The sequence below is a fragment of the Geotrypetes seraphini genome, chromosome 2, assembly GCF_902459505.1.
Source record: "Geotrypetes seraphini chromosome 2, aGeoSer1.1, whole genome shotgun sequence".
NCBI classification, from domain to species: domain Eukaryota; kingdom Metazoa; phylum Chordata; class Amphibia; order Gymnophiona; family Dermophiidae; genus Geotrypetes; species Geotrypetes seraphini.
The window spans coordinates 253,593,590-253,611,968 of NC_047085.1; the positions used below are offsets into that span (position 1 = coordinate 253,593,590).

Genomic DNA, 18,379 nt, shown 5'->3' on the forward strand with positions numbered 1-18,379 from the left:
TTATATGAAATCACCCAGAAAATAGGAAAAATTAATTGTTAGAGGGTAAAGATTAGGTGGTTTTCTTACAAGATAGAATCTCCACAGACAGCAAGAGAACTCCATAAATGATATTCAACCATACTGAGTAGATTATCTTTCTAGAGTTTTGAAAGCCTAGAGCCTGGGCACTTTTCCATTCTGAAGATACAATTCATAAATCAAGAGCCATCTACTAGAATGCAATGTACTAGATCAAGCTCAGAATCCTAGTGGTTTGCAGAGACAAGGGACAAAGATGTACTGGAGCTATTCGCGATTGCACATAAGACATGAAAGATGAATATTGGGAGGGAGAACAGCTCAACAAGAACACAAAATAGTAAGATATCATATGTTTATAGCATTAATACTTACTAATCCCAAGCAATTTATGAGACCCAAGTGATGACTTCTCCAGGATTTAAGAGTTAAGATCAGCTGGAATAAAAGGTCGGTACTGCCAATTTTATCCCCTGTCTGCTCTGAAATGTCATTAATAGCCAAAGACCTAAAATGAACTTGGAAGAGGATGAAATAGTTGAAAATACTATTAAAATCAGGCTAAATTTAAAACAAGGGATGGAAAATAATGGAAGTACCAAGACTGAACTATGCCCTGGGAATGATATCTTTCTAAAAAGTAGCAGGTATAAGGATAAATACATACTTTCAATAATCGATTGAGGTACTGGCAAAAACTTAGAATATGTATCATCAAGATCAAATCTGAGGGAGGTCTCAGATACCGAACATAGAGCTAGGTCATCGAAAAGCTTGATTCATTTTGGGAGGAAATCAAACACAAGGCCGATAAGATGACTACTATCTCGCAGAATGCTATTTTGAAATACAAGAAAAGAAATCTGGGTTGCGATCCAGAGGTTAGTGAGAATGAATCATAAAAGACTACTTAATACAACAATTTGGAAAAATATAAGAATAGGTGGACAACCAATTTACTAGGAGTTTTGTCTACTCTTAAATCTTCATATAATATAATTTTCCATGCCATTTTTCACAATACAATGATCCTCTGGGCTTGGTTGCACCCTGCTGGAGGAATCTTTCTACACCAAGGTCCTTGGGAAACACTTAGATAAGGCATGCAGAGTTGTGGCTTTGTAATCATGTATGCAGAATTTATCACAGGATATAAATAAAATACAGTGAGTGTCACAATGAAAGGAAATTATAACACTGGAAAAGTGGCATCCTGGCTAGTTATCAGAAAGAGCCCAAGAGAAGACAGATGGCACACCACAAATGCCCAAAAGGGGCAGAAATGACTTGGAGAAACGTTAAGTAGCCCCAGCAAGTACTAAATGGCTAATTCTGATATTATGGGAAAATAATTCCACATTGAAAAACGATGGCCTTCTTTCAGATGATGAGAATGGCCATATACAAATGCTTGAAATATAGAACAAAACACAGATCTGCCATTATTATATAGGATCTGAACACCACCACTATCTCTCAAAGAAGGAGGTGGATAAAGATCTTCAGCCATCAACCCAAAGTAGAGGGTTGAATCTTCAAAGGGACCTCCTCTTCTTTTTTTTTTTTTTTTTTTTCCTTTTTGAAAATATAATTGAAATGTTTTTATGTCCTGGACTGTGCGTTAAGATCTGACCAAATATATGTTCTTATACTGGGTCACTCTACAATTTGTATATTCGTTACCAACACAATTAACAATGATTAATATAAACCAGGAGATGGACACTGCAGACCCCATCTCATGCTAATCCTTTTCCAAAATCCTTCTAGTTAAGAGCCATGTATCAAACACAAAAATACCTGCCGCTGCTTTCATCAAATTCCTTACTAGATTATCCAACAGTACTTAAGGATCCCGACACCCCTCTCAAGACATCATTTAAGTGACCACGACCACTACTTGCCCAGTATCCAGGCACAGTCAGTCATCAGGAGAATTCCAGGCCAGGCCAAACTTCAGAGGAGAGGGGTAGGGGGTTACTTCTCAGCTTGGTTGGATACAGATAATTATTAGTTTGGCCTGAAAATAGTCTGAACAAGATCAAAAGTTATTCCTGTTCACCCTTTTAAGAGGCTTGTAGAAATTAAACATAAGCCTAATTAAAGAGCTAAGGTCAGCCTTTTTAAATATGAAACCATCTGCTCCAAAAGTGCCTCGCTGGGCAGCCTGATAGCACTTGTGTTTATACTAGGGAGCTCCAGCAAAGCCTAACTTGGGTGCAGGGTGTGAATATGGTAGGCGTTATGTGGGGTGGAGGAAATGTGGTGACGATAACCGACGGCTCAGTTAAGGAAAGTACTTGGTGTGTACAAATCTATACAAATCCACCTCTCCACAGCCACAGGGGAACACAAACAGCATATTCATCCAAAACAACTGTGAATGCCAGAGATCATAACTATTAAAGTTGAAGGAATCAGATGTCCTGCAGAATATTAAAAACTGAAGCCTTAGCATAGTGCATGCGCTGCCTACCTGCATGCCCGCTCCTTGGAGCTGGGCATGAAGGGCCATTGGCAACGTGTTGGTCTCTTAGCCTCCCCAGCAGCTCACACATAGGCTCTTCCCCCAGCCCCTCCCAATCGGCAAAGAAACTACTGATGAAGCAGCAGACTTCCCAAAACAAGTGAGCCACAGTCCTCCTCCTCCTCCTCTCCCGATTTCTACGATGTGATAATCAAAACCTAGAAGGGATCCTCTGACGACACATTAGTACACAGTATTTTCTGACAAATTCATTCACACCAATAAAACAATGACCCTATGGCTTCTAATCATAGCAGGTGTGTACATAAGTGTACACATTAGTAACACCTATCTGTATGTATTGTTTATCATATTTATAAAATGCTTTAGCTAGACAAACTAATCCGATTGGCTGGAGGATTACTGAACATGTAAGCCAGTGGAACCTATCCCCCCCATCCCTGTGTGCCTTTCTCCTGCGGATGCCTGTGCTAGCCTAACCAAGACAGAGTGCAAGCTGGAAGGGTAACTGACTTCTAAGCTGAATCCTTCAGCGTCCAGTATGTGCAACTGCAGCTACACACACCTCATTGCTCCTTAGGCCTACATACAACCCTCGTGAGTTAATACTTTGCTGGTATCTAGTACTCGAACAATAAGATTCCCTGAACAGGTTCAAAATAGCCTTGGGGAGGGAAAAAAAAAAACCTGCCTAACGTAAGCTGGTTTTAAAACTTAGCCATGTTTCGACTGATTCTTAGCACATTTGTGTAATCACAGTCAGCCAATCAGATTGCTGTTCCAACACTATTGTTATGCCCATAAGACATGTCGCCCTCTTCCATAAACATACCTTTTTCACTTTTCAGCCTTTCCTCATTTCACTCTCTGCTCTTAAGCATCTGACCCTCAGCCCTTCTTTAAACCTTATCAAAGGTGGACTGATTCAGGCACCTGCACAGGAAGCAAGAGACTAAAACCTAGCACGATGCACGATACTGGCTCCAGCATGGCCATGGCAGAACTCTAGAGGGAGCAAGGCTGTGGTTCTCCATTTTCTCCTCTCCATCTTATTAACCCTAACAGCAGAGGGGAAGGGAAGACACACTAAACAACTACAAAATCCTTACCCAGTGTCAAAAATATTTAAAAAAAACAAAGAGCAAACATTATGTTTTTCTTTCTTTCTTCCAAGCCTAAAATCAATAATCTGCAGTTAAGTCTTCACATGTCATCTTGTTGACTGGAGAACTCTATTTCCCTGTTAATCTGGTTCTAAGTGGTTTGGCCCTCTCTCCCTTACAAACCATCCTGTAATAAGAAGTTATATTTGCCAAAGTCATCGTCATCGGGGCATAGCAACATGTCCTTGCGTGCCTTAGCCAACTTCTGTTTCAGCACTTCTCGTCGGTCCAGCCACTCTGTCAGTTCCTCTTGGCCATGGGCACATGGGCACTTCTCACCTTCTGGACATGTCTTACTCTTCTGATACCTGGAAAAGAGAGAGGAAGGGCCACCGTGAGCTACTGCTATTCAGTGTGTGGTTGGAGAACAGAGGTAAGGGGAAAGCATCACTTGGTTCATAGTCTAGGAAGAGAGGCCTTACTAACAATGCAAAAAAAGACCTGAAGCATTTTGCTTATCTCAAGGATATACCCACAGGTAGGACTGATTTTTTTCTTTTGTGGTGGTGCTCATGGTTAACATGGATGGGCACTTGGCAATATGGATGCTGATGTTGCCTCCAGTTCTTCTTATGCCACTGCTATGGACTGGGTGGGTCCGATTCCAAAATTGAAGTGCTTGGACCCACTCAAGCTCATTACTGGCTGTGTTCCTGAGAGATATACACGCACTTGTATCTTTCTCTTAGCTCTTCTTGCACTACCAGCTCAAATAAGAACTGGATCTGATAACTGGCACCTTTAGATTTGATTGCTATCTAAACTCAGTCCTGTTGGACTCTTCATATCTGGGACCCACATAGCGACCTTCTTCTGAAATCCTGCAGTTGTGCTCCCCATGCCTGATCTCAAGGAGTCACCATTATGGCTGGGACTCTTTCATTCCCAGAAAGGACCAGACCAAGGTCTTCCATAGGGTGGAACACAGAACCACTGGGCTGACTCCAATGCTAGTAAATTATCATATCTACATATAAACACATTTACACATATCGGGACTCCGCCTGGATGCGATTGCTTCAAGTGATCATGCCTGGGAACATCTACTACTACTACTACTAATAATTATTTCTATAGCGCTACCAGACGCACACAGTGCTGCACAGAGTCACAAAGACTAAGAAAACAGTCCTTGCTCGAAAGCGCTTACAGTTTAAACAGGCAAGACAAACAGGATGTCATGGATACAGTTAAGGGGAACAGTTAATTAGTAGGCTGGATTGGAAGGCAGAGGAATAGGGTTAAGGATTGAAAGCTATATCAGAAAGATGGGTTGTCAGTCTGCTTTTGAACAAGGGAAGGGGCTTGACGGACAAACGCGGGTAATTTATTCCAGGCATAGGGGCAGACATCTGAGAGTTAGTCACATTGAGGGGAATAAATAGTGTGATCTGGGTGGAGAGAGGCATTATGGGGTAAAATCACTCATGAACATCCACGCTAATGTCCACTCTCTTCTGACAGGGGTTACTATACTGCTCCAAAGTATACAAACATGGAGAAAAAAAAGAGACCTCAATACCAGTCTGATAGCAATGCAACAGATTCAACTGTGCTAAGCATGCAAATAGTCATCATAGGTCTCAAAGAAAAAAACTCCACTATATTGTTTCCTTAGAGCAAAAATTAGAGGGTCATTTCATAAATAATGCACACTATTTATTTATTTACATGTTTGTTTGTTTTTTTTCAAGTATTTCTTTACAATCCTTCAGTATAGTCTCCCTGCTTTGCAATGATAGAGTCCCAATGTCCGGGAAGCTTAATTATTCCATCCAAGATATCTCCCGACACAGGAGAGCCGACTTTTGCAGACTTTTTCACCTCCGGCCCCCCCTGCATCAAGGAGAGGAGCGTGGGAGCCCTGCTCCGCCCCCCTCCCGACACAGAAGAGCCGACTTTTGCAGCCTTCTCACCGGAGGAGCCTGCTTTTCTCCTCCGGCATCCCCTGCATCAAGGAGAGGAGCGTGGGAGCCCTGCTCCGCCCCCCTCCCGACACAGAAGAGCCGACTTTTGCAGACTTTTTCACCTCCGGCCCCCCCTGCATCAAGGAGAGGAGCGTGGGAGCCCTGCTCCGCCCCCCTCCCGACACAGAAGAGCCGACTTTTGCAGACTTTTTCACCTCCGGCCCCCCCTGCATCAAGGAGAGGAGCGTGGGAGCCCTGCTCCGCCCCCCTCCCGACACAGAAGAGCCGAATTTTGCAGCCTTCTCACCGGAGGAGCCTGCTTTTCTCCTCCGGCATCCCCTGCATCAAGGAGAGGAGCGTGGGAGCCCTGCTCCGCCCCCCTCCCGACACAGAAGAGCCGACTTTTGCAGCCTTCTCACCGGAGGAGCCTGCTTTTCTCCTCCGGCATCCCCTGCATCAAGGAGAGGAGCGTGGGAGCCCTGCTCCGCCCCCCTCCCGACACAGGAGAGCCGACTTTTGCAGACTTTTTCACCTCCGGCCCCCCCTGCATCAAGGAGAGGAGCGTGGGAGCCCTGCTCCGCCCCCCTCCCGACACAGAAGAGCCGACTTTTGCAGCCTTCTCACCGGAGGAGCCTGCTTTTCTCCTCCGGCATCCCCTGCATCAAGGAGAGGAGCGTGGGAGCCCTGCTCCGCCACCCTCCCGACACAGAAGAGCCGACTTTTGCAGCCTTCTCACCGGAGGAGCCTGCTTTTCTCCTCCGGCATCCCCTGCATCAAGGAGAGGAGCGTGGGAGCCCTGCTCCGCCCCCCTCCCGACACAGGAGAGCCGACTTTTGCAGACTTTTTCACCTCCGGCCCCCCCTGCATCAAGGAGAGGAGCGTGGGAGCCCTGCTCCGCCCCCCTCCCGACACAGAAGAGCCGACTTTTGCAGCCTTCTCACCGGAGGAGCCTGCTTTTCTCCTCCGGCATCCCCTGCATCAAGGAGAGGAGCGTGGGAGCCCTGCTCCGCCCCCCTCCCGACACAGGAGAGCCGACTTTTGCAGACTTTTTCACCTCCGGCCCCCCCTGCATCAAGGAGAGGAGCGTGGGAGCCCTGCTCCGCCCCCCTCCCGACACAGGAGAGCCGACTCTTGCAGACTTTTTCTCCGCCGGCCCCCCCTGCATCAAGGAGAGGAACGTGGGAGCCCTGCTCCGCCCCCCTCCCGACACAGGAGAACACATAGCCGACTGCCACCCCAACTCAAACCCCCCCAATCTTACAATAATACACTTGCAACCTTCTGCAAATATACTATTGATAACAGCCAGATCAGGCCGGCGTGGGAGCCCTGCTCCGCCCCCCCGATCCAGCCGGAGGACATTTCACACTAAAAACGACCCAGCGCACCACTGCATAGAAGCCAGCCAGATCGGGCCGGTGTGGGAGCCCTGCTCCGCCCCCCCGATCCAGCCGGAGGACATTTTACACTAAAAACGACCCAGCGCACCACTTCATAGAAGCCAGCCAGATCGGGCCGGCGTGGGAGCCCTGCTCCGCCCCCCCGATCCAGCCGGAGGACACTCTACACTAAAAACGACCCAGCGCACCACTTCATAGAAGCCAGCCAGATCGGGCCGGCGTGGGAGCCCTGCTCCGCCCCCCCGATCCAGCCGGAGGACATTTTACACTAAAAACGACCCAGCGCACCACTTCATAGAAGCCAGCCAGATCGGGCCGGCGTGGGAGCCCTGCTCCGCCCCCCCGATCCAGCCGGAGGACATTTTACACTAAAAACGACCCAGCACACCACTTCAAAGAAGCCAGCCAGATCGGGCCGGCGTGGGAGCCCTGCTCCGCCCCCCCGATCCAGCCGGAGGACATTTTTACACTAAAAACGACCCAGCGCACCACTTCATAGAAGCCAGCCAGATCGGGCCGGCGTGGGAGCCCTACTCCGCCCCCCCGATCCAGCCGGAGGACATTTTACACTAAAAACGACCCAGCGCACCACTTCATAGAAACCAGCCAGACCGGACCGGCGTGGGAGCCCTGCTCCGCCCCCCCCGATCCAGCCGGAGGACATTTTACACTAAAAACGACACAGCGCACCACTTCATAGAAGCCAGCCAGATCGGGCCGGCGTGGGAGCCCTGCGCCTCAGAGAGCGCCTTCGTGAAGCACCTGAGAGGAGCACCTGAGAGGAGCACCTGTGGACCTTGGAACCGGGAACACCTACGCCCCAAAGACCACTCCACAGGACCTCCTGCCGACTCCCAACATAAGGTAAGGAGCGTGAGATCCCCGCTCCTCCCCCGCATCCCAGCACGAAAAAACCAGCCACTCCAGATCCAGCCGGGACTCAAAGGGAGAATCATTCCTTCCACCTAACACCCCGAACCAGACATCAAAAAATGAAGCTCTCCCTGCATACACACACACTAGCCACCCTTCTGATAATCCTCCTCATTTCTAGTTGGAAAGCAGCAGCAAACAACTTACCCACCACAACCACATCCTCCAGTACAACCAATTTCCAACTTCCCAACAGAAGAATACTCACATCAAGAAACTCGAACCACCACACCAGCAATCAACACTCCATCACTGTTACCTGGAGAAGAAGATCAACGCTTCCGAAAACAAAATCTCATCCATCTCCCACAACACTCATATACCCGGAAACAACTCACACTCCCCAGACTGACACGACCTCCCTTACATGTGCCTATGTCAACATCAGAGCACTAGGACCCAAAACAGAAAACATAAAAAACTGGATAAAAACAGAAAAACTTGACTGCCTATTCCTCACTGAAACCTGGTTAACCTCAGACACAGACCCTAGAATAAAAGAAGTATGCCCGCCAGGATACAAAATAACAGTTACCTGCAGAGAAAAAAAAAGAGGAGGAGGACTAGCTATAATAATCAAGAACTCCCTAACTCTAAACATACTTGAAAAAACATCCACACCGCAAATGGATTTCCTAGCATGTCACCTCACAAACCCAACACTAAAAAACTCACTAAACTGCTTGCTCTGCTACATAACACCAGGAAACTGGACCACAGTGAGACCTGAATTTGAAAACTTCATCTACCAAAACTCATTAACAGCAGAATATAACCTCATCCTAGGAGACCTAAACCTACACCTAGAAGACACAACCTCCACACCTGCAAATAACTGTCTATCCTTCCTCAATGCCTTATCCTTCCAGATCCTAAACCCACAAACCACCCATGATAAAGGTCATCAACTGGACATTGCTGCATTCATGACTCACCAACCATCCAATCCAGCAATCCAAACACCTAACGGAACATGGTCCCCATCCCTATGGTCAGACCACTACACATATAACTTCAACATCAACTGGACCAAGACCAAACACACACCTCAAAAAAAAAAAACCACATATACCACACGCAAACATATCGACCCAACCACGTTTTGGTCAAAAGTAGACGAAACCATACAAGACTGCGACCCAAAAAACTTCATCTCCCACTGGAAAAATGTGTCCACCAACATCCTCGATGATCTGGCCCCCCTACAAACCAAAACCAGAACCAGCAGGAAATCAGACCAATGGTTTGATAATGAATTACTCCAACTCAAAAGACAGTGTAGAAGATTAGAAAGAAAATGGAGAAAAAAGAACCAAGATCAAACAAAAAACGATTGGAAAAAAATCAACAAACAATACAAAAATCTACTAAGGGATAAGAGGAAAAACTACTATACTAATCTCATAGGCACGGAAACCCAAGATTCCAAAAAAATATTCCAAATCCTGAAAGAATTAACAGACACCAAACCATACACAACCACCATGAACACCCCCCCACCATCACCCACCCTCTTAGCAGAACACTTCAAGAACAAAATTACCAACACCAGAGCCACTCTCATCCTTAACCCATCCCATCAAAATACAATCACAATCCACCCTTCAGGAAAAGAGGCAACTGCAGCAGACAGAATTTGGACTCAATTCCCCAACATACAATGGTCAGAACTCAACAAATTCTACAAAAAATACAGTCATGCCTCCTGTGACCTCAACCATTGCCCCTCATATCTCCTCACCACCGCTAGTGTAAAATTCCGCACCATAATGCTACAATGGATTCAATTCACGCTCACAGAAGGCACATTCCCTGCTGACCTCAGCGAAATCGTCATCACCCCAATCCAAAAAGACCCAAAAGCACCACAAAACCACCCATCTAACTTTAGACCTATAGCCTCAATTCCGCTATATGTCAAAATTATAGAAGGCCTAGTAGCCAAACTCCTCACCAATTACATAGATGACCACAACCTACTCCACCCCATGCAATCAGGCTTCAGAACAAACTTCAGTACAGAGACACTACTAGGCTCCCTTATGGATACCGTCAGACAACACCTTAGTACAGGGAAAAAAAATGCTTCTCATACAACTGGACTTAACTGCGGCATTCGACTTAGTGGATCACAACATCCTTCTACAGATCTTAGACGCAATAGGTATTTCAGATAAAGTTTACTCCTGGTTTGAAGGATTCCTAAAACTCAGAACCTACAGTGTAAAATCAAACAAAGAAAAGTCAGAATCCTGGTCAAACCCCTGCGGCGTACCACAAGGATCTCCACTATCCCCTACCCTCTTCAATCTCTACACTGCTTCTCTAGGAACGCATCTGGACAATCTGGGCATAACCACCTATAGTTATGCTGACGACATCACCATCCTCATCCCATACGATCATTCCAAACCTACCATGACAGACAAACTTCACCAAACACTTGAAACAGTCACAACCTGGATGAAAAATCACAAACTTAAACTCAACCAAGACAAAACCAAATTCATCCTTCTCGAAAATGACAAGATCCAAACCACAACCAACTTAGAGATAAACGCAATCAAATATCCCATCCAAACCACCATAAAACTACTTGGCATGACCATAGACAGATGCTGCACTATGCAACCGCAAATAAATAAAACAATTCAGAAATCATTCGCAATCATGAGAAACCTGAGACAAGTCCGAAAATTCTTTGAAAGAACACAATTTCAACTTATAGTACAATCTCTAATACTGGGTATATTGGACTACTGCAACATCCTCTTCCTTCCTTGCCCTGCAACTACGATTAGACAACTCCAAACAATCCAAAATACAGCTTTGAGACTCATCTACTCATTGAAAAAACATGACCACATTACGGATGCCTTCACAAACTCACATTGGCTTCCAATCCAAGAAAGAATCCAATTCAAATTCTACTGCATATTATTTAAAACCCTACACGGAGACAGCCCATCATACTTGAACAATCGCCTCATCCAAGCACCCACTACTAGACACAGAAAAACGCACTCCCCATTCATACCCCCCCCCAATCAAGGAAGTAAAAAGAACAAGACTACACGACGGCCTACTAGCCACTCAAGCTGCAAGACTGGACAACCAAATCTCCAACCTTCTGATGACCACCCCAGACTATAGGACATTCAGAAAGGAAATAAAGACCACACTTTTCAAGAAATTCCTGAAGCAGCAATAACATCACGACCTCTTAGTAACACTAAAACTGACGCTCGATCTACCCATTACTGCACTAATAATAACAAAAGAACCTCCACTTTGACCACCTATCAACTCTACTACAAACCACCTCACCCTCAACAACCCGCTAAATGTCTATAAGATCTACAACCTACCTCTCTAGCTAATCATTGTAACTCTGTTTTTAAATTAACCTTTTGTAATCCGCCTTGAACCGCAAGGTAATGGCGGAATAGAAATCCCTAATGTAATGTAATGTAATGTAATTTTGTTCAGTTGCCGAATGGCTCGGGTACCGGCGGAAGAAAGCTCTTCCAGAGATGAAAAACAGTGTCCACGCATAGGTTGTTTCAACTTTGTAAAAAGGTGGAAGTCTAATGGATTCATGTCTGGACTGTAGGGAACATGAGGTAACACCTCCCTGCCATATTCACGTAGTTTTTCAATGACGAGTGGAGAGTTCTATCTTCTCCATGACCAAAACAGTTTCAATGAGCTCAAAAGTCAAACAAATGATGATTTTTGCTTATGATCATGAAGGCATCATCATCACAAACAAAGTTCCATGTGGAAGAAGAAGTGTCACAGCAGTGTATTATTGTGATTTTTTGCAAAAAAAAAAAAAATGCACAGAAAAATACACAAAACCCGACCTCAGTTGCTCTTGGCTGGGCCACTCATTCTTCACGACAACTTTCGCCTTTACATAGGGAATGTCATTGAAAAACTACACGAATATGGATGGGAGGTATTATCTCATGCTCCCTACAGTCCAGACATGAGACCACCAGACTTTGACCTTTTTCCATCAGAAAAGACGAGCTTCCAAACTCAGCAGTGCACTCCTGATGCCTCGTTGCCTGTTTATGTGGGCCACTGCGGTCGCATTGTCTGAAAAGACTAGAACTGCCTTTCCTTCCAGGCTGTTGCCCAGGGCCCGCAGAGCTAACCATATCACTCTGCTCCAAGCAGTTGATCAACCACTTCCTCTGAAATGAGGACCTTACAGTGAATGTCTCTTGCAATGAGATCCCAGCCAAACAGACTGGCATCAGTTGTAAGAACTGTCCACTGGGAAATGCGCGACATTCTCCTGGCCAAGGACTATGGCTCCAGCTACTAGTCCAGGATGCTCCACACCTTGCCTGACTACAGCAGTAGGAGGTCCAGGGTGTCCGATTGCGGAGATAACCTTAAAAGGAGCAACTCCTAAAGAGGGCGCATATGTGATTTTGCCCAGAGCACCACATCTATTGTGGTTACCTTGGATCGCAGCAGTTGAAGATACTGCCAAGCTGTGGGGGCTGGCAGGCCGCAAATCTCCCAAATTTGCCTCATGAACTTCATCTTGCTTGCTTCCGGGCAGAAGACCCTGTTCTGTGGCATCTCAAAATGGACTCTCAGGTATTTCAGGGACTGAGTCAGAACTACTTGCTCCACCACTGTTGCTTCCTCATCCCTTGAGGGTGTTCTTATGAGCCAATTGTCCAGGTAATAATGCACATGAATTACTGTCTTGCGGAGTTGCGCTGCTACCACAATCACCACCTTGGTAAAGGTCTGCATTGCTGTTGCTAGGTTAAAGGGAAAAGCAGAGAATTGGAAATGCTTGTTCAGAATATGGAACCTCAAGAACTTTCTGTGAGAGCTAGAAAGATGGGAATATGCAAGTATGCCTCTGTTAGATCCAGAGAGGCAAAGTCCCCCAGAGGCACCGAGGTGATGACCGCCTGCACCGTTTCCTTAGTGAAGCATGGGATCTTGAGGACTGCATTGACTAACATTGACTGCATTGACTAACTAGCAGCGCAACTCCGCAAGATTCAGATCCAGTCTCTAGTCTTCCATTTCTCTTTTGGGCACAATGAAGTATATTGAGTATCTGCCCAAGCTCCTTTCTCCTTGGGGTACGGGCTCTATAGCTCCTAGAGCAATGAGCCTCTGAACCGTCACCCACACCCAGAGAAGTGAGATGTGAGAAAGAGGTCCAGAAGGGGCTGGTAGAATTATAGCTTGTACCCCTTCCCAAATGACTGAAGAGATCTGTGCCCAAGTCCGTCTTGGAGGCCGAGTCTCCTGTCTACTGATAGTTCAGAGCATTCGATGGGTGGAGATGGCATAAGCTGAGACCTTGCAACATAGTCAGCCCCCTACAAGGGAAGCTGGGAATTAGCATTGCTGTCCAGATCCAGAGCTCGGTACAGCCGAGTGTGGCATACTTGGACAATATAAGATGCCACCACTGCTACTTTCAGTCCCAGCACAGCAGCCTCAAATTGTCTTTTTAAGACAAAGTCTAGCCTGTGTGTCCTTGAAGATTACTCCTCCTTCATTAAGGAGTGAAGTTCACTTCATAACCTGTTCAACTAGCAAATTCACTTTAGGTGTAGCAAATCACTGCTGAAACTCAGCATCCATCAGGTAAAGCTTAGTCATGGACTTGGCTATTCTCAAGGGTCCCTCTGGAACATCCCAGTGATCTGTTAACATCTTAGTGATTTCTGGATGCAAGAGAAAATAAGGTATTCTGTTCCTTAGTACTGCTCATGAATGAGCACTGAGCTCTGGAGGCTTAAGGCAGCTCCAACTTTCATTACTGGAGTGCTTCCACAATTAAATTTTGTAAGCTGAAGGAACTGAACAACCTTCACACCCTTGGATCATCTCCAAGATCCAGGGCTGCCACTGGATTGTGATCAACACCCCCCCCCACCCCCTCCCCACCAGCTGGGATGCTGAATCCATGAACTGAGGATCCTGAATAAGAAATTAAAGGTATGGACTCTGAACCTTCATCCTCTAAGTCCACCAGAGCTTGGGTCCCCAAAACATTTGCTCCAGGTGTAGACCCTCCATCTTTCACTAAAAACCCTAGCACTACTTCCGCTGAGGTCCCTGCAGGGTTAGGCCGGCTTTGGAAACTTAAAAAAAAGACTTCATACATCATGTGTATGAGTTTGGGAGCAAATTACTGCCCAGGTTGCCTAGAGGGTCCTGGTAGGGTCTCCCATGCCAGCTTTTGGTGTTTGTCCTCCAGCATGTGGCTGTGCTTCCGTGGGGATGCCAAGTCAGCTTTTTCCTGCCGGAATTTCTGGCCCAGAAAACATCCCAGCTGAGTGCCTAAGCCACCAGAAGCATAAGGGAAGGCAAAGCTCTAAACTCCTGCCTCATGGCACATGAAACAGAGACCCCCTTCAAATATTCACCCGCCACAAATCTAGCATGAATCCAAAGTATCTTTACCTGAGGAGTCCATTAACAGGTTTCTGTCAAAAATAAGGGGTACTGAGGCAGATGGAGGCTTTTAAAGCAAAATTGGGAAATCCAAGATGGCCACCGCAATAAGAACATAAGAATTGCCATACTGAGACAGACCGAAGGTCCATCAAGCCCAGTATCCTGTTTCCAACAGTGGCCAACCCAGGTCCCAAATACCTAGCTAGATCCCAATAGCGATTCTGGCGCCTAAAACAGATAGTGGTCACAACGCATTTCCTGTCCTCCCCCATCCCATCACTCCCTTCCCACCTTGTCACTCAACTTTAAAATTAAATACCTTAAAATGGTGGAGCTCTCCAAGCTTCGCCAGCCCACCATAATTCCTCTCGTGATAGTCAATAGCAACGTTCTTAGCTGCCGACATCAGCACCCTGTGCATGCTCATTTCAAGTGTGAGAACTCGGCATGTATGGGGATGCTGGAGTTGGTGGATGGGAATGCTGCTGCAATGAGAGCTTGGGTCCCCACTGCCTTCACCTGGTGAGGCTTCGGGATCCCTGCCAGTTATACCAACGCTGCTTATTGGATGGGCCATTCTAGAGTATAGTATATTCTGACTGGATCCCTCTCCTTTAAGATCTCTCTCAAAACTTTACAGATTTTAAGCAGGACTGGGTGGCATCTTCAGAAATCAGAATTTTGTGATGTCATGCTATCAGCATGATTCTCAGATGCTCACAGGCTTCGTAGTAGCATACAATTCAAACTCCTCTTACAGATGTTCAAGTGTACTCACTCTGCAGCTACTCAGTATGTCTCCTCTCTTATTACTCCCCCCAAAAAACTCTGTTCATCAAACAAACCCCTCCTGTTGATACCATTCTCCTCTACTGCCAACTCCCGTCTCTGTCCGTTCTACCTTGCTGTGCCGCATGCCTGGAACAACCTGCCTGTCTCATTACATCAGGTTCTGTCTCTGACTATTCAAACCCAGACTGAAAGCCCACTTATTTGAAGCTGCGTTTAAATCCTAACCCTATCAACATATCTGTCTGTCAGCCCCTCAATAGTCTTCTCCCACCTCTCCAGCCTCCTCTAATTCCCTTCATGAGCACTATGTTCTGACTTCCCTTTGCTCCTGTGTCTGTCATAATTAGATTGTAAGCTCTTCTGAGCAGGGACTGTCTCTTGCATGTACAATGTGCAGCGCTGCGTGCGTCTGATAGCACTATAGAAATAATTGTTGTTGTTGTAGCCACAAGACATGTATAAACCTTTTCCAACTCTTAAAAACAGACATACAATTTAATTGCTGTTCTCCGAGAGCCAAGTAAGGCTGTTTCAACTGTTGTAAGCAGAAATCTGCTTGCTTAGATTCACAGCAAAGAATCCAAATGACAATGTCACATAGGGGCTCAAGAAACAATTTTTGCCTGAGACTGTACATAAGCACACATAAGCTTATGGAAGTGGAGTTGGGGGTGGGGTGTTACCGGTGACTGGATATCATACACACCTGCTACAGAGGCGGAACTCGCCCATAGGGAAGCGGAAACGCCAACCATCATCGCCTGCATCACTCTCTGAGGTGAAGACTTTCTCTTTGTGCTTCTCTGTCTGGATATGTTGCTGCCACTGCCTCTCACTGTTGCTGTTCCTGCCACACAGCCAACAGTGATACCCTGTCTGCTTGCAAAGAGAAAAAAAAATTCACAGTATTCCTCCCAAGATCTTACCCACAATCAGAACATAAAGAATCACCATCCTACCCCATCCAGCATCTCTTCTGGCTGTGATAGGGTGAAGTTCCTCTCCCAGGCCAGTGGAGGGAGCCTGAGCAGCTGAAAGAAAGAGCTAATCTGCATACCATCCTACAAGGGCTGCTGAGAGATGTCTGCTCACCCTGAGGGAAGAGTGGTGCTGAAAAGGACAGGTCCAAGCAGAAAGCAGAGAAAACCAGGAGCTCCTTCAGGAGGAGGAATGCTGGCTTTGGCCTAACTCCTGGTAAGCCCTGCACTGGCCAATGCTAACAGCGTTAGAGGTGCTGTCCACTGCTGACAGGGGGCCTGGTGCAAGACAGAGAGAGTGTCCTCAGAGAGAGGGGCACTGACAGGCCGTCAACCAGAGAAACCAGTAGTAGCCCAGAGTGAGAGTCTACTTGGTTGAGCTTGGAGGGACTGGAGAGCCCTCAAGCTTGATGACCAGGGGAGGGCCAGTGAGAGGGCATCTGAGTGACTTGGGAGAGTGTTCAGAGAGTGACTGAGGGACAAGGGAAAGTCCTCAGTGGAATGCCTAAGGGACCAGGGAAGTCCTCAGGGAGTGACCGGTGACCAGAGGGTCTGTGGAGAGACCAGTGATGGCCAGTAGAGGAATCAGAGGGACTGGCTGGAACCAAGAAGCCGAAAACCAGAGGGACTGGTGGTGTCCAGAACTGGTGGGAACCCGAGAGGCTGGCAACCAGAGGTCTGGTAGGGCCCAGAGTGAGTGACTGGTGACCAGAGGGACTAGTTACCAAAATGTCCAGAAGTGGCCAGAGTGGCCTGAGTGAGTGACCAGTAGCGACCAGAGGGACCATTAAAAGCTGGAACGAGCTTTGGCGGCCCCAGAGACTAGGAAGGTCGTGTTTGGAACAACAGAGGTACAAAAACAGTTCCTGGAAGACCAGAAGAGCCTGGGAGTGAGGGGGTGAAGGGCAAGGACTGCTCGGCCCATTCACACTGGTTCAGGATGTCATTCAAGATGGTTAATCCAAAGTAGAGAATGACACAAGGATAGGCACCCACAGTTAATTGCAGGGCAGAGACCGGGACAAACTTTGTCCCCGTGTCATTCTCTATGTAAAAACTTAACACATCTTAGACATTTGGCAACTGAATTCAATGATTTAAAAAAAAAAAAAACTGCAGAAGCTGCTTCTGGATTTATTTTTAGCAGTTTTTACTGATGACTTCACAGCAATACAACAATAAACAGCATGGAGAGTGGTGTAAACCTGGAATGCCCTCCCGAGGGAGGTGGTGGAGAAGAAAACAGTGACAGAATTCAAAAGAGCAAGGGACGAACACAGAGGATCTCTAAGCAAAAAATGAAGGGTATACGTGGAAGAACTAAGGCCAGAACTGGGCAGACTTGAACAGTCTGTGTCCTGTATATGGCTATTTGGCTTAGGATGGGCTGGGGAGAGCTTAGACGGAAACTCCAGTAGTTGGAACCTAGTGCAATTCTGGGCAGACTTCTACAGTCTATAACCCAGAAATATCAATGAACAAAGACAATTGAACTTAATCACGGATTTGTGATGCATGCACGTTACTGGGCAGACTGAATGGACCATTTAGGTCTTTATCTGCTGTCATTTACTATGTTAACGCGTGTCTTCCATTTTTTATAATTAATTACATCCCTCCCCCCCTCCAGTCGAATATGTTTATTGGTGCTCATAGAAGACACAATGGATTCTTATGCCAAAGATCTATAAAATCGGGTATAACAAAGTTACACTGCATTGCCTCTTTTTATGGTTTATCAACCCCGCCTCTGTTTCTTCCCCCTTTCCTCCATTTAGAATACTACCATGTAACAGTCTCCCTAACCTTCCCTCTTTATCCCCCTTTTATAGCTTACTCATACCCCACCCCCACCTTTAGATACATAAGCAGCAGCATAAGTCAGACTCTTATGATCTGTACCCCATAAGACAAGATATATGAGAGATATACAAGATAGAGACAGGGGTTAGGGGCAAAGCCCGCCTGTAAATAAGAAAAATTTGTGAACATTATGGCTGACTCTGACCCAACTCTGCCTCCCTCCCGCATCTCTCCACAAATTACTTTTTAAAACCTGGTGTCTAGTGGTAAAGCAGGGAAGGAGCAATCTTTCCTACGCTCCTTTGGAAGCTTTAAAAAGTAAGTTGTGGCAAGGTGCGGGAAGGGGATAAAACCCACAAATAATCCAAGTCATGAGTGCCAAATCCATGAATATGGAGGGGGAGGTGTAGCTCTGCTGCTTTGGAAAGAGAGGGAGGGAGTGGGG

General features: G+C 46.4%; 1 protein-coding gene across 6 annotated transcripts in view; it reads right to left on the reverse strand.

The window, feature by feature from the left end:
• Nucleotides 1–1,548: 1,548 nt before the first annotated feature.
• Nucleotides 1,549–18,379, reverse strand: part of ZC3H7B (zinc finger CCCH-type containing 7B) — a 204,980-nt gene continuing 188,149 nt past the window's right edge. For all 6 annotated transcript variants that reach the window (XM_033929400.1, XM_033929398.1, XM_033929404.1 and 3 more), the window contains 2 exons: nucleotides 15,861–16,030; nucleotides 1,549–3,980 (listed from right to left, as the gene is read on the reverse strand). In XM_033929400.1, coding sequence (XP_033785291.1) covers nucleotides 3,788–3,980; nucleotides 15,861–16,030 — 363 coding nt within the window. In that variant the 3' untranslated portion in view covers nucleotides 1,549–3,787. The remainder of the gene's footprint in view (nucleotides 3,981–15,860; nucleotides 16,031–18,379) is intronic.